The sequence below is a fragment of the Oncorhynchus keta genome, unplaced genomic scaffold (assembly GCF_023373465.1).
Source record: "Oncorhynchus keta strain PuntledgeMale-10-30-2019 unplaced genomic scaffold, Oket_V2 Un_contig_23193_pilon_pilon, whole genome shotgun sequence".
Lineage (NCBI taxonomy): Eukaryota > Metazoa > Chordata > Actinopteri > Salmoniformes > Salmonidae > Oncorhynchus > Oncorhynchus keta.
The window spans coordinates 14,080-37,500 of record NW_026283254.1 but is presented as its reverse complement, the minus strand read 5'-3'; the positions used below and the strand labels follow the sequence as shown (position 1 = coordinate 37,500).

The 23,421-nt window shown below is 44.8% G+C and overlaps 3 protein-coding genes, 2 long non-coding RNA genes and 1 pseudogene across 8 annotated transcripts in view; 4 read left to right on the top strand and 2 right to left on the bottom strand.

Annotated features, from left to right (window-relative positions):
- LOC118374888 (carboxypeptidase O-like) overlaps positions 1–559 on the top strand; it is a 2,948-nt gene extending 2,389 nt beyond the window's left edge. The window contains exon 9 of the mRNA XM_035761370.2: positions 22–559. Within this exon, the coding sequence (XP_035617263.2) occupies positions 22–287 (266 nt within the window). The 3' untranslated portion in view covers positions 288–559. The remainder of the gene's footprint in view (positions 1–21) is intronic.
- LOC127921700 (uncharacterized) overlaps positions 1–5,543 on the bottom strand; it is a 6,617-nt gene extending 1,074 nt beyond the window's left edge. Inside the window, exon 1 of the long non-coding RNA XR_008109365.1 lies at positions 5,049–5,543. This is a non-coding gene — a long non-coding RNA (uncharacterized LOC127921700). The remainder of the gene's footprint in view (positions 1–5,048) is intronic.
- LOC118374886 (carboxypeptidase O-like) lies at positions 3,541–6,416 on the top strand (annotated as a pseudogene).
- A 198-nt stretch (positions 6,417–6,614) lies between these two features.
- Positions 6,615–7,164, top strand: LOC127921699 (uncharacterized). Of its 4 annotated transcripts, none has more exons than XR_008109364.1 (3): positions 6,615–6,764; positions 6,861–6,956; positions 7,053–7,164. It is a non-coding gene; the product is annotated as an uncharacterized LOC127921699 (long non-coding RNA). The 4 variants fall into 4 exon arrangements; XR_008109362.1 differs by having other exon boundaries at positions 7,005–7,127; XR_008109363.1 differs by having other exon boundaries at positions 6,663–6,812; positions 7,053–7,163.
- Positions 6,990–8,079, bottom strand: LOC118374890 (nucleotide triphosphate diphosphatase NUDT15). Its single transcript, XM_035761371.2, has 3 exons — positions 7,735–8,079; positions 7,448–7,644; positions 6,990–7,297 (listed from the first exon to the last, which is right to left on the bottom strand). The coding sequence occupies exons 1-3, from the start codon at positions 7,887–7,889 to the stop codon at positions 7,194–7,196; spliced, it is 456 nt and encodes a 151-aa protein (XP_035617264.1). The 5' UTR covers positions 7,890–8,079; the 3' UTR covers positions 6,990–7,193.
- Positions 8,080–9,635: 1,556 nt separating this feature from the next.
- On the top strand, positions 9,636–23,175 carry LOC118374892 (importin-5-like). The gene is given in 25 exon segments (XM_052505338.1): positions 9,636–9,812; positions 11,664–11,681; positions 11,683–11,745; positions 12,887–13,079; positions 13,254–13,356; positions 13,521–13,617; positions 13,795–13,899; positions 14,099–14,342; positions 14,825–14,912; positions 15,450–15,556; positions 15,724–15,848; positions 16,152–16,241; positions 16,441–16,614; positions 17,065–17,283; positions 17,459–17,542; positions 18,329–18,461; positions 18,671–18,792; positions 19,045–19,141; positions 19,283–19,455; positions 19,591–19,758; positions 20,065–20,187; positions 20,450–20,669; positions 21,019–21,247; positions 21,486–21,627; positions 21,832–23,175. Coding segments are annotated over 25 exon segments (3,282 nt in total). The 5' UTR covers positions 9,636–9,734; the 3' UTR covers positions 21,919–23,175.
- The last annotated feature ends 246 nt before the right edge of the window (positions 23,176–23,421 follow it).

The window sequence follows — 23,421 nt, the reverse complement described above, 5'->3', positions numbered from 1 at the left end:
TGGCCTATACTCTGTCTCCAGATGCCAACTCGGGATCGTCTCGTGACTTCGCCAGGCTGATCGGCATCCCGTTGTCTTTCACCTTTGAGCTGAGGGACAAGGGCGAACACGGCTTCGAGCTCCCAGAGGACCAGATCCAGCCCACCTGTGAGGAGGCCTACGCCGGAGCACAACACATCATCACCTACACACACGACAAGGCCTTCTACAGCTATGCTGCCACCGTCACGGCAACACTGTGGACCACACTGCTGGCAGCCTGGGTCTCTGGCGCCATCTTGCTGTAGACTGGGAGGACTGCAGGAGTCAGGCCAGGAGATGGTGGCAGTTTATCAGTATATTCAGAAATGAGACTTTGGACAAAAGTGATAAACTTTCCGATAGACTATATAATCTGTTCAATCACTTATTTGATCAACTGTGCTTTGTTATTTGTTTCTCTACAATTCTGCTGTAAAATATAACGGACGTTAAAAGTGACAAAACACAAACACGTTTGTACAGTAGTATATTTTGAATGAACATTTCCGTGATATAAATATACTCAACTGCTATGTAATGCTGTCGTAACGTCCTGCTTCTGTTATCGAGCCCCACGAGTTCAGTGAAGGTCCAGTTCTACATTAGATCAACCTCTCTGCTCCGGATGCAAGATTTGACTGTTTAACTTGATCAGATCCAACAGCACCATTGTGTCCAGTTGCTTTCACCTCTGTCAGGTTTCTAGTTTTTATTGTCACGTGCACAAGTACAGTGGAATGCCTTTCTTGTTTGCTCGTTCCCAACAATGCGCTAATCAATATCAGTAGTACTATCATTTGTTTGTATAAAAAAAGTAAAGTAGAACAAAAACCCACTGTTCCTGGGTAGCAGAAGGTTACGTTGACCCCCTCTCCCCTGTCCATGTGTAGCTGAGGAGCATTAAAGGCAGTGCTTGGTCAATCTGTTGTCTGCATTGGCCGTGCAGTATTTACGGTAATACAGCCTCTGCAGAAGTCAGGGCTTTCATACTTATTGCACTTCGCAGAGCTGTTGTGAGGGAAGTTGTCAAGGAAGTGAGCTTGTGTTCATACAGGACCTCCTGCCCCCACCTACTGTCAACCAATCATGTTAATGCAGAGCTATATGAAGCTATACAGAGCTATACGGACCCTTCCGCATCATTACACAATTTGGGAGGTGCACAGTGATGTGGTACAGAGCTCAATTTGGCTTCTGTTCAGTTTATTTTATTTTATTAATTCGACCATTTTAAAAAACAAGCACACATAAAACTTAAAAAGCCATACATGCACTTGAGTAAAATCATGGAGGATGACACACAATAAAGTCTGGGACTTATTTCCATTGTGGTCCTCTTGAGACAAGATGGCTAGACAACATTGAACACAGATAAACACAGTGTGGTATTGAGATAATAAAACATAAAAACAAAGAAGAAGAACATCTATCTCATCATTGTCGTTTCATCATAGGGGTTATTCATATGGGCACAGAAGACATCAAACATATTTTTACTTTATTTTTAAAGCTGCCCAGAGAGGACGCTGTTTTTGTGGGCAGAGGCAACTCATTTCATTCTGAGGCTCCAGTATACAAGAAAGTACCTTTCCCAGCATTACTCCTGAACCTGTAGAAGCACACATTAACAACACCTGATCTGGTGCTGTGATTATGTGCATCCCTAACACAAGGAAAGTAATCACTTAGATATCTGGGAGCAGGACCATAAATATTCCTGTAAACCAAACCCAGTCTAATCTGGAACACCTCAGCCTCAACAGGCATAACCATAAATACTCCTGTAAACCAAACCCAGTCTAATCTGGAACACCTCAGCCTCAACAGGCAGAACCATAAATACTCCTGTAAACCAAACCCAGTCTAATCTGGAACACCTCAGCCTCAACAGGCAGAACCATAAATACTCCTGTAAACCAAACCGAGTCTAATCTGGAACACCTCAGCCTCAACAGGCAGACCCATAAATATTCCTGTAAACCAAACCCAGTCTAATCTGGAACACCTCAGCCTCAACAGGCAGACCCATAAATATTCCTGTAAACCAAACCCAGTCTAATCTGGAACACCTCAGCCTCAACAGGCAGACCCATAAATACTCCTGTAAACCAAACCCAGTCTAATCTGGAACACCTCAGCCTCAACAGGCAGACCCATAAATACTCCTGTAAACCAAACCGAGTCTAATCTGGAACACCTCAGCCTCAACAGGCAGACCCATAAATATTCCTGTAAACCAAACCCAGTCTAATCTGGAACACCTCAGCCTCAACAGGCAGACCCATAAATACTCCTGTAAACCAAACCGAGTCTAATCTGGAACACCTCAGCCTCAACAGGCAGACCCATAAATATTCCTGTAAACCAAACCCAGTCTAATCTGGAACACCTCAGCCTCAACAGGCAGACCCATAAATACTCCTGTAAACCAAACCGAGTCTAATCTGGAACACCTCAGCCTCAACAGGCAGACCCATAAATACTCCTGTAAACCAAACCGAGTCTAATCTGGAACACCTCAGCCTCAACTGGCAGAACCATAAATACTCCTGTAAACCAAACCCAGTCTAATCTGGAACACCTCAGCCTCAACAGGCAGAACCATAAATACTCCTGTAAACCAAACCGAGTCTAATCTGGAACACCTCAAAAGGCAGACCCATAAATACTCCTGTAAACCAAACCGAGTCTAATCTGGAACACCTCAGCCTCAACAGGCAGACCCATAAATACTCCTGTAAACCAAACCGAGTCTAATCTGGAACACCTCAGCCTCAACAGGCAGACCCATAAATACTCCTGTAAACCAAACCGAGTCTAATCTGGAACACCTCAGCCTCAACAGGCAGAACCATAAATACTCCTGTAAACCAAACCGAGTCTAATCTGGAACACCTCAGCCTCAACAGGCAGAACCATAAATACTCCTGTAAACCAAACCCAGTCTAATCTGGAACACCTCAGCCTCAACAGGCAGCCAGTTTAGTTCCTGAAAGCAGCTCCTACCTATGGGAGTACGTGGACTCACCTTCAATACCACCCTGATCAGCTTATTCTGGTCTATCTGGAGCTTCCCCTTCAAAAGCTTAGATAAGCCCCCAAACCAGGAAGTACTAGCGTAGTCAAAATGGCATTGAATGAGGGCAGTGGCTAGCACTTTCACCGAGTCCTTATCAACATGCCTCCAGATCCGCCGCAATTTCCAACACACCCTCTATATGGAACTTACTAACATTCTTTTGGATCAAGCATAAATTGGCTTTTAGTGCATCTGAGATAATCACAGTCGTCAGACTAGTGAGTTCTTCTGATCAAGGTAAAGGTGTGGCTTTACATATTTATTTTATTACCACTAGATCAGCGCCATTCTATCTTTCTGTTCTCTTTCTTGTAATGACATAACAGAGATAACAGTTTCTTACATCATGTCTTTATCTAGATGTGGGGCTGCACGTGTCTTCATCTAGATGAGGACTTGTATAAAGTCCTCTCCCTGCTGCCCAGGTGACTGATTTGACAGCTGGAAGACACAGTGAGTTGTGAGACCTGTTAGTAAAGGAGAGAGGGACATTGTTGATGATGATGCTGGGTCTGGGCTCTGTTGGATTGGTTCTGTTATCTCTGGCTGTCCAGAGTGGACATGGAGCCCAGGACAGGTGAGTCTGGGAGGGATACTGTAACTCTACTACGGTTAGTCTCCTATGAAGGATGACTTAACAAGTCAGACTAACAGGAATTTTATTAAAGATTCATACATCGGTAGCTGATTTACAACCAATTTATAACCACCAAACCAAGATGTATTCGTTTGATGTGCATAGAGTATGTGTGTCAATGTACAGTGCTGTCTGGAGTAGAGAGGAGACCACTGAGAGAAATTACTACACCAGGTACCACAATATGTCAGAGGTGAGAGAGAATACACACACACACACACACACACAAAGAATGACTGAGTCCTCACTGCATAGACTCTGGTACCTCTCCCTATAGATTACAGCATGGATGGAGCAGATGAAGAGGGAGAACCCAGATGTTGTGTCCTCCATGGTCTACGGTCAAACATATGAGGAGGAACATCACCTTACTGAAGGTTCTTCACCTCTCTCTCTCTCTCTCTGCATTCACTGTCGTCAGCATGCCTGGCCCTGGCTAGGTCAGTCTTACAGGGAAACCACTAAGTAGCTTTCATCACTAGTGTTCTTCTGCTTTGACTAGACCCAAGAGGCCAATGTCTGCAGCTCAATGGAGATCTCCTGTTGGTTGTTATGTTGCAGATTGGTCTGAGTTCTACTGAGAGGAAGAAGGCTATCTGGATGGACTGTGGGATCCACGCCAGAGAATGGATCACTCCCGCTTTCTGCCAGTACTTCGTTAAAGAGGTGTGGGGACCAGAAGTAAACGAAACAAGAATAGTAAACAAACAAAAATGTTACCAACTGAGGACATGCTGTTGGTCCCCATGAGGTCATATGCTATTTCTAGGAGGTTTAGGGTTAAGGTTAGAATTAGTGTTAGAATTAGGTTTAGGCGCCAGGGTTACTTTTTGGGTTAGGAGCTAGGGTTAGGTTTAAGGTAAGGTTTTTGGGTTAAGGTAAGAGTACGGGTTGCGAGTTAGGCAAAATAGGATTTTGAATGGGACTGAATTGTGTCCCCCCCACAAGGTTAGCTGTACAAAACATTGTGTGTGTGTGTGTGTGTGTGTACTATCATAGAAATTAAAGAGCATGAAGCAGTACTGGTGAGAATCTCCTCCTTGATTTCTACCAACAGATCCTGAGAACGTACAAAACCGACACCAAGGTGAATGAGATGATGAAAAAATCTAGATTTCTACATCACACCAGTCCTAAACGTTGATGGCTACATCTACTCTTGGCATAATGAAAGTGTAAGTACTGATTAATGCTACTTCAGACCAGCTTTGACACATTCTTGGAAACTACTGGAAATATGACAAATTGTGTCTTTAATTGCGTCACATCTCTGCCAGGTGTTATCAGTACAGTACATAGATCACAATAGACCTAGACATGCTGGTACACTATATGAGTAGACCTTAGAAGTAACAAGAGCGCCATCTATTGGCTTGGATGACATATTGTAACATAAATATTATTGATGACAGTATTATCATTCCAGTTAGTGACTAGTGGTTCTTATCTCTGTAGACTCGACTGTGGAGGAAGTCCAGATCTCCAGGAACAGGAGGCTGTACCTGCTATGGAACAGACCTCAATCGTAACTTCTACGCTAACTGGGGCAGTGAGTATGGTTCTAACTCTAAACCACACTCACTCACACACACCAGGGTTGGGGTCAATTCCATTGAATTCAGATAGTACACTGAAATTACAATTCTCAATGTTTTTCAATGAGGAACATTTGGAATTTGTTTTACTTCCTGAATTGACCCCAACCCCAACCCTGACACACACACATCCTTACTGTGTTTTCCTCTCCTGTCTGTGCAGTGGTTGGTGTCTCGACAGACTGCTGCAATCTGCTCTACTGCGGCACCAAGGCTCTCTCTGAGTCTGAGGCCTGGGCCGTCACAGACATGTTGGGGAAAATGAGAGAAGATATTCTGGCTTTCCTCACCATCCACTCCTATGGCCAGCAGCTCCTGGTGCCCTACGGACATCCCAACATCTCAGCACCCAACCATGATGAGCTGGTACGCCCGCCCCGCAAAATAAGTTGTGTTGTAATAGACCAGTGTTTTAAAATGGGGATCAACGGGGTGCACGTGTTTTCTGACCATATTAACCTGCAGTATGTCTCTGTGTTGCCAGATGGAGGTGGGTCTGGGAGCAGCCATGGCTATAAAGGCTGTCCATGGGAAGGACTACACTGTAGGCACCTCACCTGATATCCTGTGTAAGTAAGGCTGAGGGAAGACAACGAGTCACCAAACACTGAAGTGAGCAATGCCTGGTTAATCCCATTTGATCAAGACCCACATCTATACTGGGCACATGGCAATCCAATGGGAACAGACTATACAACTACTGGCCTATAAAACTCTCTCTGTCTCCAGATCCCTTCTCGGGTTCGTCTCAGGACTTTGCCAGGCTGATCGGCATCCCGTTGTCTTTCACCTTGAGCTGAGGGACAAGGGCGAACACGGCTTCGAGCTCCCAGAGGACCAGATCCAGCCCACCTGTGAGGAGGCCTACGCCGGAGCACAACACATCATCACCTACACACACGACAAGGCCTTCTACAGCTATGCTGCCACCGTCACGGCAACACTGTGGACCACACTGCTGGCAGCCTGGGTCTCTGGCGCCATCTTGCTGTAGACTGGGAGGACTGCAGGAGTCAGATGAGACACTTATTTTGTCAAGTGTGGTATGTTACTTGTGTCTTTAAAACTCTACTGTAAAACTGTTAAATTATCATCTACTTCTTATGTTACTTTTAATATTGACAAAACACATACAGGTTATTTGTAGTACAGTGTGCTTTGCATTAACATTTCATTTAAATAAATACACTCAAACCGTAATGATTTGTTGTCATAACTTCCTTCTGTTAGATCCATGAGCTGTCGCCTCATAAGTCCAGCAACCGTTGCCATGTTTACCCAACCAAAGGTGCTAATCAACATTAGTTCAACCGTTACCATGTTTACCCAACCAAAGGTGCTAATCAACATTAGTTCAACCGTTACCATGTTTACCCAACCAAAGGTGCTAATCAACATTAGTTCAACCGTTACCATGTTTACCCAACCAAAGGTGCTAATCAACATTAGTTCAACCGTTACCATGTTTACCCAACCAAAGGTGCTAATCAACATTAGTTCAACCGCTACCATGTTTACCCAACCAAAGGTGCTAATCAACATTAGTTCAACCGTTGTCATGTTTACCCAACCAAAGGTGCTAATCAACATTAGTTCAACCGTTGCCATGTTTACCCAACCAAAGGTGCTAATCAACATTAGTTCAACCGCTACCATGTTTACCCAACCAAAGGTGCTAATCAACATTAGTTCAACCGTTGCCATGTTTACCCAACCAAAGGTGCTAATCAACATTAGTTCAACCGTTACCATGTATACCCAACAGCCTGAATGGTTTAGGTCCTACAAAGCAGTTCTAATGGATGTGTCTTCTATCCCTGTGCTTCGCCCCTCTCTTCTCTGTTTCTGCGTAGCTGCAGTGTTATGTGGTGTTGAACGGCTGGAAGCCCTGTTGTCTCAGGCAGGCCAGAGGCAGGAAGAGTTGGTCCTCTTGAGAAAACTGGTCCCACCGTGTCCATGTCCAACCTGGGACAGACAGACAGAGAGGCAAAAATATCTACATAAACTCAGATAGAAATCATTAACTTACCAGTGTAGTAAATAGTGCAGGCCAAATACAGTAATACCATTGGAATTCATGGGAACCTAGGAGACTGGGATAGCCAGGTTTCTCACCTTCATTTTTCTCTGGTTCGAGATTGACTGGTTCTGCTGGGTAGCTCCTGTCCACTTCTCCTTGCATGATGATGGTGATGTAGTGGTACTGCTCATCGAGCTTGATGGAGTTCACCACGGATGCGAACCTGACTTCTTTCAGGCGCACTCCTGCCTCTTCCATCACCTCCCTGTGTGCGCATTCTTCCCAGGTCTCTCTTCAAATGAAAAAATACAACTATTGGTGAGCTTTAATATGAAATTAATATCACACACTTGTTTACATTAAGAAATACTTAGCTACTCACCCAAATTCTAGATGACCGCCAGGTAGCTGATACGTTCCTTTGCCCATTGCACTTTTTCTCTTTCCAACGAGGACGCAGCTGGAGTGAGCTGAATCTGTGACCAGAACCCCTACTCCGACACCAGGGCGCTTGAGGGGTCTGCAGTTTTGTGTCATCTCGTCAAATCAGACCACGGTAATTCAGTTAGTAAAACTATAAGCAAATAGCTCTACTATAAACACATGCTATGGCATATGCTCTTCTATCGTTTCAGCCAACTTCACCACGCACAGCTCCTCCTCCGCAACGAACGGAACTGAACTAGCCAGGTTGACACGTGAATATCACTTCCGGTACATTTTTTGTTTGTTATCTGGGTAGCTTAGAAATGTAGATACATTAAACAATGCAGATGGAAATATTTATAAGCAAACGTGTATGCTATGATTCCCTATCTATAACCGTCCCTTTATTGCCCTGATGTGATATTACATCTAAATGTTATTTTGGAAGTGATAGTCCATAGTGTAGCCAGAGATAGTTTATTATAGTTTTAGTAGTAGCCTACAACAGTGAACTGGACAAAAATGGAACCACAGATTGTTGGCTGCTTTTGCATCAGTCACATTTGTCAGAGCAAGCTACCCCATTTTAGGCAGCCGCCGGCTAACAGAAACTGCATAGCCTTGCCAACTATGTGAACAATGAAAAAGTCTCACATTCATTTTTTTCTGAATTGATGGCAACATAAACACATCGCCTTATTAGGCTACACACAATATGTTAATACTGTTATGTATTTTGGTGTGGCAGATAATACTTGCTTGCTGTTCACTCGTTTTGACTAAAAGGGAAACGGTTTGTCAGAATTGACCAGAAGGGGATTTTCGTAGTAGGTTAGGAGAACTTACGCAGCAAGTCAGGATAATTAACGTAACGTGTTATAAAAATAATACAATAAGAATTTGTTCTTAACTGACTTGCCTAGTTGCCTAGTTAAAAATAAGAATTAGGCTAAGTTTCTGAAAATGTTTAAGGTAAGCTAAAATCAGTGGTGTAAAGTACTTAAGTAAAATTACTTTAAAGTACGAGTTAATTAAGTCGTTTTTTGGGGTATCTGTACTTTACTATTTATGACAACTTTTACTTCACTACATTCCTAAAGAAAAGTATGTACTTTTACTCCATACATTTTCCCTGACACGCAAAAGTACTCGTTACATTTTGAAGCGGGACAGAAATGGTCCAATTCACGCACTTATCAAGAGAACATCCCTTGGTTTGTTTCTGAATGTCTGAGTGTTGGGAGTCTGCCCCTGGCTATCCGTAAATTTAAAAAAACACGAACAATTGTGCCAACTAATTTGTTTAATATAAGACATTTGAAATGATTTACACTTTTACTTTTGATAGTTTAGTACATTTCTGAAATTACATTTACTTTTGATACTTAAGTATATTTCAAACCAAATATTTTTTTCTGGGTGACTATCACTTTAACTTGAGTAATTTCCTTTTAAGGTATCTTTAATTTGACTCAATAATGAAAACTGCGTACATTTTCCACCACTGGCTAAAATGCAAAAGAAACATCCACTTTTGTCGTCAATTTCACGTAAACTGTATCCTCTCCCCGCGCAACCGTGTTCACTGCGCTCAAAGACTTTCTATCTGCTATTTTCCCACAATGTGTTAATTTCCCGCGCTTTTGTAATATTTTGTAATGACATCATCGAAATAATGAGAGAAACGCCCATTTAATTCTACAGGCGGGTGTGCCGAGAAAATTCACCAATCGCTTCGTGGTTGGATTTTCACTGTCCAATAAGAAGAACACATATACCAAACACCTATCATCTACGTTTATCCCAATATATCTAACCAATCTACGAAGGGTAGCATTGATAATAGAGGCCAATCAGGACCTGGGGTGTTTTGTGTCCGGTGCAAGGGGTCGCAACGTCTGCCGGCTTTCCTTTCCGCGGTCTCTCTTGGCTGAGCGTTTTCTGGATCTCACTGCAATGGCGGAGCAGCAGCAGTTCTACATCTTGCTGGGCAACCTGATGAGCCCTGACAACGACATCAGGAAACAGTCCGAGGTAAGCTCTCAAAATATACTGTCTAGGTCGATAAACACCGCGCTGAGGCTACTCGCTAGAGTTAACCAATTTGCGATTAGCCCAGCCCACGTGTGAAGCCGAAGTGGACTAGTCTACGGCTTAGCAGCTAACGTTAACTAGTTGGCTAAAAATGTAGCATGTGGAAATGGAACAATTCATTTATCCATGAAACTTCGTTAGTAAGCAAGTCATTAAGGCTTCGTCAACGATTTTAAAAGGCCCTTCTCTATCTATAACTAACGTTAGCTAACACTACAGTCGTGCTCAGCTAACGTTCATTAGCTAGTTAGCAAGTTAGAGACACACATTGATATGCACATCACCACTTCGGTTACAGTAGCTACTAACGTTACTAGTTTAACTAGCTATGTTTTAGGTAGTTAAATATTTTGGTTCCTCACCCGAAGACTTGAGAAATCGACCCCAGTAACGCTATCTAAAGCAACGTTTAATCGACAACATAAAATTGTCAAGGGCCCCGGTCGGAAATGTAGCTAACGTTAGCTAGTTAGTCAGCTATGTTGCAATACATTTAGAGTCCGAAGCTACAAACTACTGTTAGTTATCTCGCTTACTCCCTATGTCATGTCAGCTGGTGTGATGATGCGTAACTTTAGTTATAAGATGGCTAACAAACTAGTTCGTTTTACAGTCGTTACGTCCGCTAAATCTACATGTATAAGAGCTTAGTCTGTCCGGACCTGTGGGCTTTTTGTTTCAGGTACGATGTGTCGCAACTAGGTCGGTATCTAACACGATAGCAAGCTATCTTTGTAAATATACAGATCATATGAGCACGCCTGTATTAGCATGCGTGTAATCCACACATCTACCTGGTCAGCTGTGTCACTAGTTGGTAATCTTCATGGATAGCCTGGTCTCAGTTTCTGAAACTAGCTACCAGGATTAGCAGTTAACGTTAATTATCTTGTTTTCACACTGACTAGACATACTTATCCGTGATCAAGCCGAGATTGGGATCCGTAGCGCATTGTTATGGACGGTCTCTTCATCAGAGCTCTGGCTTTGAGTTTCACTTGAATCTTATCGCACTCATCCCCCACTAGCGGTCAGCACTTTCCTTTATGAAAGACAATGAGTGTCTGCCGATGGTTAAGCTCATCGGAATCCTTTAGTCACACAGAGAGAACGTCATGGAGATCAGGATTATATCTACCAACGTACTGGACAGCAGGGATAGAATAAAACAAGTTTAGATTCAATGAGTCCATTTTAAATGTCGTTGGTCAATGCTATGGGCATTGTAATCTACTGTGAAGATACTCAGAGCTAGATGTAGTCACACTCATTAACCTAACACTATATATAGCACCAATAAATCCAAACTGTCCTGTGGTGGGCTTATGTGCTCTTATTTGCTGACCCTGTCAAGGTTCCGGGTGCAGAAACTAAAAGATTAGATGCCACCTATGAACCAGAACTAATTCAGTGTTTCCCCCATTAGTTTATTTTTTATGTTTAGCAGCAGTGACGGAGTTAGCAGGAATCTTGAAGAGGTGGGGTGTGTCCTGGGGCATACATCCACATTGTTGGAGAGAGAATGTGCAGTGCCCCCCCAATGTCACCAAGCATCCAGCAACAGCCATAGTGTTAATAACCAGATGTCAGACAGCTGCCGCATTAGACAAACTAATGAGTAGCTTCTAGTTAAGATGACAACTCCTATCCTATTAGTCTAACTTTGCACCAAGGGAGATTTTCATAACCCTGAATTTCACTCTATGACCCCACGCACCTCCGTTATCAGTGCAATTGCTTTCAGGAGAACACGTGAATGCTTCCTCTAACTGACGCATTCTCTCTTTGCAGGAAGCGTATGACACCATCCCCCGGTCAGACAAAGATCACATTTTTGCTGCAGGCCATCCGAGATGCAGCCTGCGCAGAAGAGGTTTGTTACATTTGAGTCATTTGGTAGACTCTTAACCAAAGCTACATACAGGAGCAATTGGGGTCAAGTGCCTTGCGAAAGGGCACATCGGCATATTTTTCTCCTTGTTTGCTCTGGAATTTGTTCCAGCGACCTTTCGGTTACTGGCCCAACTGCTAGGCTACCTGCTGCCCATGGTTGACTCTTAAAGATTAATAATTTCTCTGAGGGGGAGAATGAGCTCATGTAAACAAGTCTTGGAAGGAAATTTAGTCACAAGACAAAGCCGTGTCACAGTACTTCTGTAGCCAAATTCTTATTGTGTAATACCGTTGTAGTGCAGCATCCATTCTATCCTAGGAATCCTGTAGTCATTTAATCTTCTGGAAGTAGTCCTTTTGCATTGCATCAGCTCAAATACCTTGTTTTTATGCTCACCAACCTGCACAGTAATAGTGTAATAACACATGTCCATTGTCACGTCACTTTGTTCATGCTGCCTCCTTGGACGTTGCTGACAAATGCCAGATCTTACAACGCCTGGATAGGTATTTCACCTGGGATTACCCCACAATAGCAATCTGGTGCCTGACAGCATAGTCGCTGTGGCACGTAACCATTGGTCGACGCATGCAGCGTCTGAGCAGGGGAACATGACCAGTGAGTCGTCCTCTTCTCATTTATTCAGATGAGGGTGTGATTGCTGAGCAGCATCTGTTAGCTCTTCTGCGTCACAAATGGCACCCAATTCCCTATATTGCGCACTACTTTTGAAGATGGGCCCTGGTTAAAAGTAGTGCACTGGATGGGCTAGGCGGCCTGGCCCTCCATGTCCCTCTCTCGCGTGACAGTATTTATAGAGTGGTGAAACGGGAGCAGGACTGGGAACCGCATACCTCTGCTGCCTACTTGACATGTTTAGATCTTTGTTTCAGAGAGCTAGGCTTTGCTCAGGGGGATGTCATGTATGTTGAGACAAGTTTTGCTTTTCCAATTGTCCCTTTCGGATATCTACATGTCAGGGTTAAGGACTGGTTGCCAAGGAAGACTTATGGCACACCTTTGACCGACTGAAACTGTGGACTTTAATTGTGTTAAACTTTGATCAAATGGAGGCATTGACCTCTGGTGTAACCATGAAATGTGTCCCCCACCCCCCCAGGTCAAGACTATGGCGGCGGTGCTGCTGCGTCGGCTGCTGTCGTCCTCCTTCGAGGAGATCTACCCCGGCCTGACGGTGGACATGCAGACGGCCATCAAGACAGAGCTGGTCACCAGCATCCAGACAGAGGCCTCGCCCAACATTCGCAAGAAGGTCGCCGACATCGCTGCAGAGCTCTGCCGCAACCTCCTAGGTTGGTTAGGGGACAGCTGAGGGGGATCTGCAGTTGACCTCTTGGTCCATGCATAACCATGGTGGTTTTGACTATGAAACACTTTGGCTGTGTCCCCTTGTGGAGTGATATGGACAGGCTCCTTCAGCTCAGTCTGGTATACTACATTCTCTTGTCTTTACATGGTTCCTCTAGATGATGATGGAAACAACCAGTGGCCAGAGCTGCTCAAGTTCCTGTTTGACTCGGTCAACTCTGACAACGTTGGCCTGAGGGAGGCCGCCCTGCATATATTCTGGTGAGAAATCCAACCCAATACCCCCCAAGACTTCATGATTTATTCTGAAAACAAAGTATTAATGACTACTTGTTGATCTGTGTTCTTGTACGATGACGTGAGTATAGCCTAAGCTTTGCATATGCAGCCTTTGGCATAACTCCCACTATGGTCTTTCTCTGTAGGAACTTCCCAGGTATCTTTGGCAACCAGCAGCAGCACTACATGGAGGTGATCAAGAGGATGCTGGTCCAGTGTATGCAGGACCAGGAGAACCCGCAGGTGAGTGCCATGCAGGGGTAACACTCGCCACCTCCATTTGAATAGAAACTCCTAACTCTGCAGACATGTTTTCAGCTTTCAAAGTCACTCCAGCTCCTGGAAGGATAACTCAAGTCTGGTATAAACTATTGTCACCCGAACTGGTAGTGTCATTGTCTCCCTTATTCCCCCCTGTAGATCCGTACCCTAGCTGCCCGCGCTGCAGCCTCCTTCGTCTTGTCCAACGAGGGCAACACTGCCCTGCTGAAGCACTTCTCTGACCTGCTGCCAGGCATCTTGCAGGTGAGACAGGCCCCCACGTCTGCTCCGGGGAAGTTAGCTTCTTCCAGTCAAATCACAGATGTACCCTTACATGTTGTCTGTTAGTGGTTTTAATAATGAATCCTTCTCAGATGAATCTGTAGATGTGATGTGTTCTTCTATTGTAATGTAGCTTTACCCGTTCTGCTGGTTTTAACGATCCCTCTCGGTCTCTGGTAAGGCGGTGAATGAGTCGTGTTACCAGGGAGATGACTCTGTGCTGAAGTCTCTGGTTGAGATCGCTGACACGGCCCCCAAGTACCTGCGCCCCAACCTGGAGGCCACCCTGCAGCTCAGCCTGAAGCTGTGTGCTGACACCACCCTGACCAACATGCAGAGGCAGCTGGCCCTGGAGGTTATCGTCACGCTGTCCGAGACTGCCGCCGCTATGCTGAGGAAACACACCGCCATCGTGGCATCCAGCGGTGAGTGATGGTCAAACCGTCCCTGTCTCATCACCCCAGTCTGCTGTCTGAGGTGTACTGATTCACTCAGATGTATTTTTGTAAGGGATGGCAGGAAGTACATTTTCTCTCATGCCAGTGGAGATGCAGTCAGTCTGTTCTCTTCAGAGGTAAACTGTGTGCAGCTAAAGGAAATGTTGTTTTGGGAAGTGTCTAAATCAACTCTCTGCTGTGTGCTGTAGCACTTCAAAGTGCTATTTCAGTCTGACTCCTTTTGACTGCAGGCTAAAAATGCAACCGAATAGCTGTTTGAACAGTTTCTCATTTGAGGGTTGTTTCAGCAGCAGAAGCTAGCATTTAGTTTGGAGGTTTGTCACTATTGGGTTGTTTAGTCCAAATGTAGGAAAGTATTTGTAGTTTGCTGTTGACTAAGTGTTCACCATTGTTTGTCCTCAGTGGTCACAGTAAAGTCAGTGATGTATTGGTGTGGTGGTTCTGTGCAGTTCCCCAGATGCTGGCTATGATGGTGGATCTGGAGGAGGACGAGGAGTGGTCTATGGCTGATGAGCTGGAGGACGATGACTTTGACAGGTACAGCCTAGCTACTACAGAAATGTAATGAATAGAACGGCCGTCCCCATTCAAGTCAATGATGGGTGGTCTGGTGGCCAGTGCAAGTCTACTCTTAGAGGAGCTAAGCAGGAAGTGTACCATCAATCTGTGCTGTGGTTTGGTTCAACTCAACTGACATTGTAACAAATGCATACCATTGCATGAGCTACATCAATTAGCATAATTTTAATAAACATTCTATAATACCATGAAAATGATTGCATCACAATACCAGGCAGCCATTGCAAATGTACCATGAGTTTACCAGTCAAATTTCTAGGGTTAGTTTCCAAGCCTGTTCTATTCATTCCATCTCTATGCCAGCTACATCACATACACACAATCTTCAACTGGTACAGCCTAAACCTGTGTTTCCTGCACTGCTGATGAGGCATACTGCAAAAATGGTTATAGCGTGTACAAAAGGTTCAAAGGTGATTGCTTGAAGGCATAATCTGACCAAGGTAATGTAGGATGGGGTTGTTAACTTGTTGTATTTTTGTGTGGGTTTCACAGCAATGCAGTTGCAGGAGAGAGCGCTCTGGACAGAATGGCCTGTGGGCTGGGAGGGAAGATGGTGCTGCCCATGATCAAACAGCACATCATGACTATGTTGCAGAACCGTACGTCTTATCTTTGATTTCAAACACTTCTACTACATCTGTCATATCCAGAACCACTCTCTTGGACATGGTCTCGATCATGAGGATCATGTACCATAGGGTGGCAGGTATGACCCAGCTGTGATGTTACCTAGCAACACGTCAGTAACTGTATGTTTGTGTGTCAGCTGACTGGAAGTACCGCCACGCCGGCCTCATGGCGCTGTCGGCCATCGGGGAGGGCTGCCACCAACAGATGGAGGCCATCCTCAACGAGATCGTCAGCTTCCTGCTACTGTTCTGTCAGGACCCTGTGAGTTTATTCAACCAATCAAATGCCTTCATATATAATATACGTGCCATCTAGCAGACGCTTTGATCCAAAGCGACTTAGACATGCGTGCGTAACTTAAGTATGGTTGGTCGCAGGAATCAAACCCACTATCATGGCGTTGCAGGAAAACCCCTGCTGTACCAACTGGGCTACAGTCTGTAAAGACCTTTTACATCAGCAGTTGTCACAAAGTATTTTTTAATTCAGTTGAATCTGTTTCACGTTGGAGTTGTGGTTTCTCCCTGATGTGATTTGTTGTTGACCCTTTGTCTCTGTTTCCAGCACCCCAGAGTCCGTTATGCTGCATGCAACGCCATCGGACAGATGGCCACCGATTTCGCCCCCACCTTCCAAAAGAAATTCCACGATAAGGTATAATGGATTTTTCCACATGACTTGTTGAACTGGATTTTGAGGACACATTGTTTTCCATTGGCAGTTTTACCACCTCTTGTAAAGAAAGTGCCCATGTCAAACAGGGTCTTAAACCTGCACAGCTTATCAAACTCATCACTGATGCAAATTTATATTCATGTCCGCTGACCTTTGACCCTGTGCCCTCTCCCACCAGGTGATCTCTGCCCTACTGCAGACCATGGAGGACCAGACCAACCCCCGTGTCCAGGCCCACGCTGCCGCGGCCCTCATCAACTTCACTGAGGACTGTCCCAAGTCCCTCCTGATCCCCTATCTGGACAGCTTGGTCCAGCACCTACATGTCATCATGGTGGCCAAACTACAGGAGGTATATCTGTCAATGTGTGCTGTTTTTCTGTCTTAGTGTGTGTATTAAAAACATTTCAACCCACAAGGTATTTCTCTGCGACAGTCCTCTATGGTTTAGCAGTAAGACCTTTTGGGAGATTAAAAGTCTGTTCTCCACCACGGGTTTCTCTCGCTGTAGGAATCTGTTACTTAATGTCAGACTACATTTACAATCTATTTATTTGACGTCATCGAATGCGTTTCAGCTTTGAGTGTTACCAATCTGTTTAGGGAAAAAATACCAATCTTTGTTGATTTGTACATTATCCGTCTAATCTGTTTTGCAGCACAAACCCTTATCAGACGTATGTCTTTGTTAATGGGCCTTGGTAGGTCATGATCAATGACCATGTTAACTTGTGGATGCTTTAAGCCACTGAATTACTCATCTAGGCAATAAGCTAATGAAGCCCTCTGTCCACCGTCCCAGCTGATCCAGAAGGGTACCAAGCTGGTTCTGGAGCAGGTGGTGACGTCCATAGCGTCTGTGGCGGACACGGCCGAGGAGAAGTTTGTTCCCTACTACGACCTGTTCATGCCCTCCCTCAAACATATCGTGGAGAACGCTGTGCAGAAGGAGCTGCGGCTGCTCCGAGGGAAGACCATTGAGTGCATCAGCCTCATCGGCCTGGCTGTCGGCAAGGACAAGGTACACACTGCTTTGTCTACCAGGTGTTCAGTACATGTTTCTTATGCAAGAGGATTTGTCACACACAAAGATTTGCATACATGCTCAATGCCCGTACTTTCAGTGTTATTTCCTCTCCATCCATTTTGTATTTGTCTGTTTGGTGAAACGTTGACTGATTGGCCTTCTATCTCAGTTCATGCCTGACGCGTCAGCTGTGATGCAGCTGCTGCTGAAGACCCAGACCGACTTCAATGACCTGGAGGATGACGACCCACAGGTATGTTTACAGATGTGTTGTCTAGAATGGATATGATTACTGCTGTCTGCTCTAATTGTTGCATTTCTATCTGCATTGTTTTGGGAACTGAACTGCTGGGTTATGTAGAGAACACTAGTGAAACGTTTTGCAACTGAAATCTCAAATCTGTTATTGGACATGGTCTGGTAGTGCCTCCCCATTGTTCCTGTTCACTTTTTTACTCTAATTTATTTAGTAAATATTGTCTTAAATCCCCAAAAAGTCAGTTTAGTTGGTGCGCTTGACTCAATAATTCACCTGTTTCCCTCATTCAAAATCCATACAAAGGAATCCCAAAAGTTACCAATAAAATTAATAAAACTCTTTCTAAAGACAGACATCTAGTGGAAGCCCTAGGAACTGCAATCTGGGAGGTGTTCCTTTGATTTTCCCATAAACAAGCATTTGAATGGGCAGATGTCAACAAAACAAAATCTGGATGGATTCTCCTTGGTTTTTCAGCTGCCATATCAGTTCTCTTATACTCAGACATTATTTTAAGTTTTTAAACTTCAGAGTTTATGTAATACTACCAATTATATGCATATCCCAGCTTCTGGGCCTGAATAACAAGCAATTTACTTTGGGCATGTCAACCACCTGAATACTGCCCCCGACCCTCAAGAAGTGAACTGTTTTGTTGGTTAAGGACTTGTAGGTAAAGGTCTACCTACACCTGTTGTATTTGACGCATGTGACAAATAAAATGTTATTTCAAACCGTTTTCTCCATACTGAACGAACCCCTGTTTGTCTGTTCCCTCAGATCTCCTACATGATCTCAGCCTGGGCCAGGATGTGTAAGATCCTGGGGAAAGAGTTCCAGCAGTACCTACCTGTGGTCATGGGGCCCCTAATGAAGACTGCCTCTATCAAGCCAGAGGTGGCCCTCCTGGACAGTAAGTTCTACGCTGGTTGGATGTTGGAATTGATTTTGGTATACACAGTAGACTCCTATAGAACATTGCAAGCTTCCCATAGTCACTATAGAATCTCAATTATTGAAGTCAAAACCTGATGGAAATGCAATTCAACTGGCTTGCTATGCTTGTGTGAAGGGTAGTGTCCTGTGGCTAACTAAACCTTTTCTCCTGGCTTCCCTCCCCAGCCCAGGACATGGAGAACATGTCTGAGGATGATGGATGGGAGTTTGTGAACCTGGGAGACCAGCAGAGCTTCGGCATCAAGACAGCCGGGCTGGAAGAGAAGGCCACTGCCTGCCAGATGCTGGTGAGACTGGGCGAGGGGCAGTGCTGCTCACACGCCAATAGAACTTCATTTAAACATGGCTGCCGTATTGCTTTAGATTTGGAGTCATTTCCAGTTTAGGGATTAGATCTATTTCCTTTTTCATCCTGGACATTACCCAAACTCTGCTTTCAGGCTAACCCTGTCTCCTTCCCAAGACTAAGAATAAGCTGTCTTGGATTTTAATAAACTCAGCAGGTCTTCTTTCTAAAAGCCTGTCTCTGTGTTCTCCAGGTGTGCTATGCTAAAGAGTTGAAGGAAGGGTTTGTAGAGTACACAGAACAGGTGGTCAAGCTGATGGTTCCTCTGCTCAAGTTCTACTTCCACGATGATATCCTTTTAATGGGAGCGCTCACTACATGTTGAACGTCATGTGTTTTTTGAAGACTGTTGTTGGCTGGGCTGTCTGGCAGGTCTCTGAATGGGACTGTTGTCGTCCACTGTGGTTGGTCCTTGACTGTCCTGTCTGTACGTGTGCGGGTGGCAGCAGCGGAGTCCATGCCCCTGCTGCTGGAGTGTGCGCGGGTACGAGGCCCAGACTACCTCACACAGATGTGGCACTTCATGTGCGACGCCCTCATCAAGGCCATTGGCACAGAGCCAGACTCTGATGTCCTATCAGAAATCATGCATTCGTTTGCCAAGGTAACCCCCCATCCCCCCCCATCCCACATGCTCAGATTATATTGTCTGTAGCATTTCCACACAAATTAATCTAATGAATTTTAAGTTGTAATTAATTTATGATATGGAGAGATGCTGACTGTGGTTGCCCTCCAGTGTATTGAGTTAATGGGAGAGGGCTGCCTGAACAACGAGCACTTTGAAGAGCTGGGAGGGATTCTGAAGGGGAAGCTGGAGGAACACTTTAAGAACCAGGAGTTGAGACAGGCCAAACGACAGGATGAGGACTACGACGAGGGCATGGAGGAAACTTTACAAGACGAGGTGAGCGTTCCTCACGACGGACCTTCTGGGCATTTTAATGACTTGTTAGATGCAAGGTAATGTGGCTGTTAAATCTTCAAGTTTACAGCAATAGTGACTGCACTGATGTGAGCCATGTCAAGTTTGTACTGTCCAGTAGCAGTGTTTGTGTGTTCACACCTGCTTTTTCCAAGTGTTTATTCAGCTCTAGAATGAATCAACATATTTCAGCCTTGTCTTGCATGATGCGTTTCTGCATGAACCAACTGTTCTGTTCCCATTTCCCTGGCAGTGTTTCCTACCATGTGATTGTTGTGTTCTCTGCAGGATGAAAACGATGTGTACATACTGACCAAGGTGTCAGACATTTTGCACTCTGTGTTCAGCAGCTACAAGGAACAAGTGCTGCCGTGGTTTGAGCAGCTTCTACAGCTCATCGTACAGCTCGTGGTGAGGATCGTTCCATCACTCACTCCAACGGACTGACATTAACATGGTCCTTGGTCATGTTCATTAGGGCACACCGTGACACAACCTCGTGGAAAACTAGTGTTTCTAGTCTTCACTGTTTGTCAGTTTTCTTCTATTTGGTGCCTAATGAACATGTCCATGTATGTGGGGTCACATTGGTGTGCCAAACCTGTAGGATTTAATTAACAGAAGCTTGGTGCTGTTACAGGGCTGACCTTTGACCTCTTGCTGTTGTCTCCAGTGTCCTAGCAGGCCGTGGGCAGACAGGCAGTGGGGTCTGTGCATCTTTGATGACGTGGTTGAGCACTGCAGCCCCTCTTCCTTTAAATACGCGGAACTCTTCCTGCGGGCCATGGCCCTGTCGCTGTGTGACACCAGCCCCGAAGTGAGACAAGCTGCAGCCTACGGCGTAGGAGTCATGGCTCAGTACGGAGGAGAGAACTACCGACCCTTCTGCACCGGTACCTGAGACAATCAGGGTCATGTTATCTGTCCAGCTAGTGTCATCAAAGTATTCACACCCCTTAACTTGTTACTTTTAGTTACACGGTGGGATTGAAGTTAATTGTGCTTTTTTTACACAACAACATTTTGGAATAAGTGGAGTTGACTACTTTCTGAAGGCCCTCTATTTATCTAGGAATATGTATCTAACTTGATTACATTGAACCTAGTCAGTGGGCAAATCATGATTTAGACTTGCTCACTTGGCTACAGCCCACTATGGATAGCCTGCTTGTTGCACTGTTGACATGCATCCCATGACATTTGTCTCTGCCTTCTCCTGACTCTGGTTATCCTCTTCTCCAGAGGCACTGCCCACGCTGTTGGGTGTGATCCAGTCTCCAGACTCCAAGGTCAAGGAGAATGTCAACGCCACAGAGAACTGCATCTCAGCCGTGGGCAAGGTCATGAGATTCAGGCCTGAGTGTGCCAATGTCAACGAGATCCTTCCCCATTGGCTCTCCTGGCTGCCACTCAACGAAGACAAGGAGGAAGCTGTGCACACCTTTGACTTCCTTTGTGACCTTATTGAAAGGTGGGGGACTGACTTTAATATTACTGATTTGGTTTGTGTTCATTAGGCTCCAAATGGCTGGAAACTGACAAACCGGGAGTTGTCTAATGCAACTTGGCCAATAAAACATTTATTTAGTGTTCTGTTGCTTAGCTTTTAGACGTTTTACATTGTCGCCTAATGAACATGACCCAAGTGTTGCAGCTGATATGTCTATGGTATAGATGTTCTCTTTGTTAATGCATTTTCCTTCCAACAGCAACAATCCTATTGTCCTTGGACCAGACAATGCAAATCTTCCCAAGATATTCCAGATCATCGCTGAAGGGGTCGCCAACGAGTCGGTCAAGAGTGAGGATGCATGCAGCAAGAGATTGGCAAATGTCATCCGCCAAGTACAGGTGAGGGAATGCTCTACTTGCCGGAGTTTGTTCAATCTGGGAACTTCTGCTTTTTGAGCCAAGCATTGAGGAATACTGAATATTGGCGTAAACCAAACCGAGGTTCATTTGAACCACCTTGTCAGTGTCCCACATTGACATGTCCTAGGTCTAGTCGTCAGTCAGCAGTTTCTTCATCTAAAAGCTTCTTGTGTCCCCCTCCAGGGTTCTGGAGGACTGTGGACCCAGTGTGTTACGATGCTGAATGAAACTCAACAGAAGGCCATCCAAGACCTCCTCAACACTGCTTGAGAAGCCTTATCCCCTTCCTTTGTTGGAAAACAACAAGACCATGTTTAAACATCTAGCTCCTGGATCTCCTCCTTCCTAGATCACCATCTCCCTCCCCATCTCCTTTTCCATCTCTGATCTGTAGCGTGTGTGGACTTCACTGCAGCCTCCTGCTGTCCCCCTCCCTATCCAGTCAGTCTCCCCTGCACTCGACTAACTGTAGGGACCAGGTTGATTTGTCTGAGGGACTGTCAATAAGACCCTGCCCCCTCCAGAGGATGACCCCTCCCCTTTAAGTCAATAATGTGTTAACGCCCACTGGAGTGGTCTATACCCTCTTCTTCCTGAATCCTGATGGTTGGAGCGTTGTTGGCCTCACTTCCACAAAGGGAAAACAAATGAACACAAGTATTAATTCAGTTTCCTCTCCATCCTGTTAAACTGTTCAGAATCATCTGGTCTTTTGATGAAATTGACTTAACCCTTTCCACGACAAGTTTAACTGGTGTAGTTGTGCTCTGGAACCATGTGAAAATGTCATTTTCCCCAGCTGTAATAAACTCCTAGAAGTATCAGACTTGGTAGGACCCAGCTGCTGTATGAGGAGTGTTGACTAGAGGACTGGGGAATGGAAGAGGGGCGTGTGTACATGTCAAGGGGTGACCACTTCCTGCCTCTGAATTTTGTTTTTTTGTTTAGGCTTTTTTTGTTTCTCTTTCTGACAGAGCCGCACGGTGGCACCTGGAGGACACGGCCTCTGTATGCCGTTGGCTCACTGATCTGAACCTGTCTATTCTCAAGACTAACAGCATGTGTCAGTGGCTAACTCAAGCTCTCCTTTAATAAATGAGTGAGAAGAAATCATGATTGTCTGTCTAGGAGATTTAAAACAAACCCTTTATGGGTGTTATTTTCCTTTCCCTGAAACCCTGTATAAATGTAGGTTTGTTTTTCATGAAGGTTTACACCAATTGAATGAAGTTGGTTTAGGATTAAGTGTCTTAGCCACAATGTGCTGGGTTATAGACATGTAGACGCATGGAATAGACGTAATGTGTGCATCCATCCTCAGCTAACATTTGGTTTAGAACCTTAGCACCCCTGCAGATATTTGGTGGATGTCAACAATACATTTCAGATTGGCAGAATTTGTCATAATGCATTAATATAATGCATGGGTTGTCACTTTCACTGCAATGTAGGTTTATTATACATTATTGAAATAAGGAAAGTTGATTTTTACCCTGAACAAAAAATAAACCAAATGCAACAGTTAAATTTTACGGAGTTCAGTTCCTGTCAGTCAATTGAAATAAATTGGGCCCTAATCTGGATTTCACACGACTGGGAATATAGATATGCGTCTAGTTAGATACATTTTAAAAAGGTATTGAGGTATGTGCGTGGATCAGAATACCAGTCCGTATCTGGTGTGACCACTTGTCTCATGCAGCACAACACCGCTCCTTCGCGTGGAATGTTGACACTTCAATGGTTGTGCGACGTTTCTGGCTATTGGCGCGA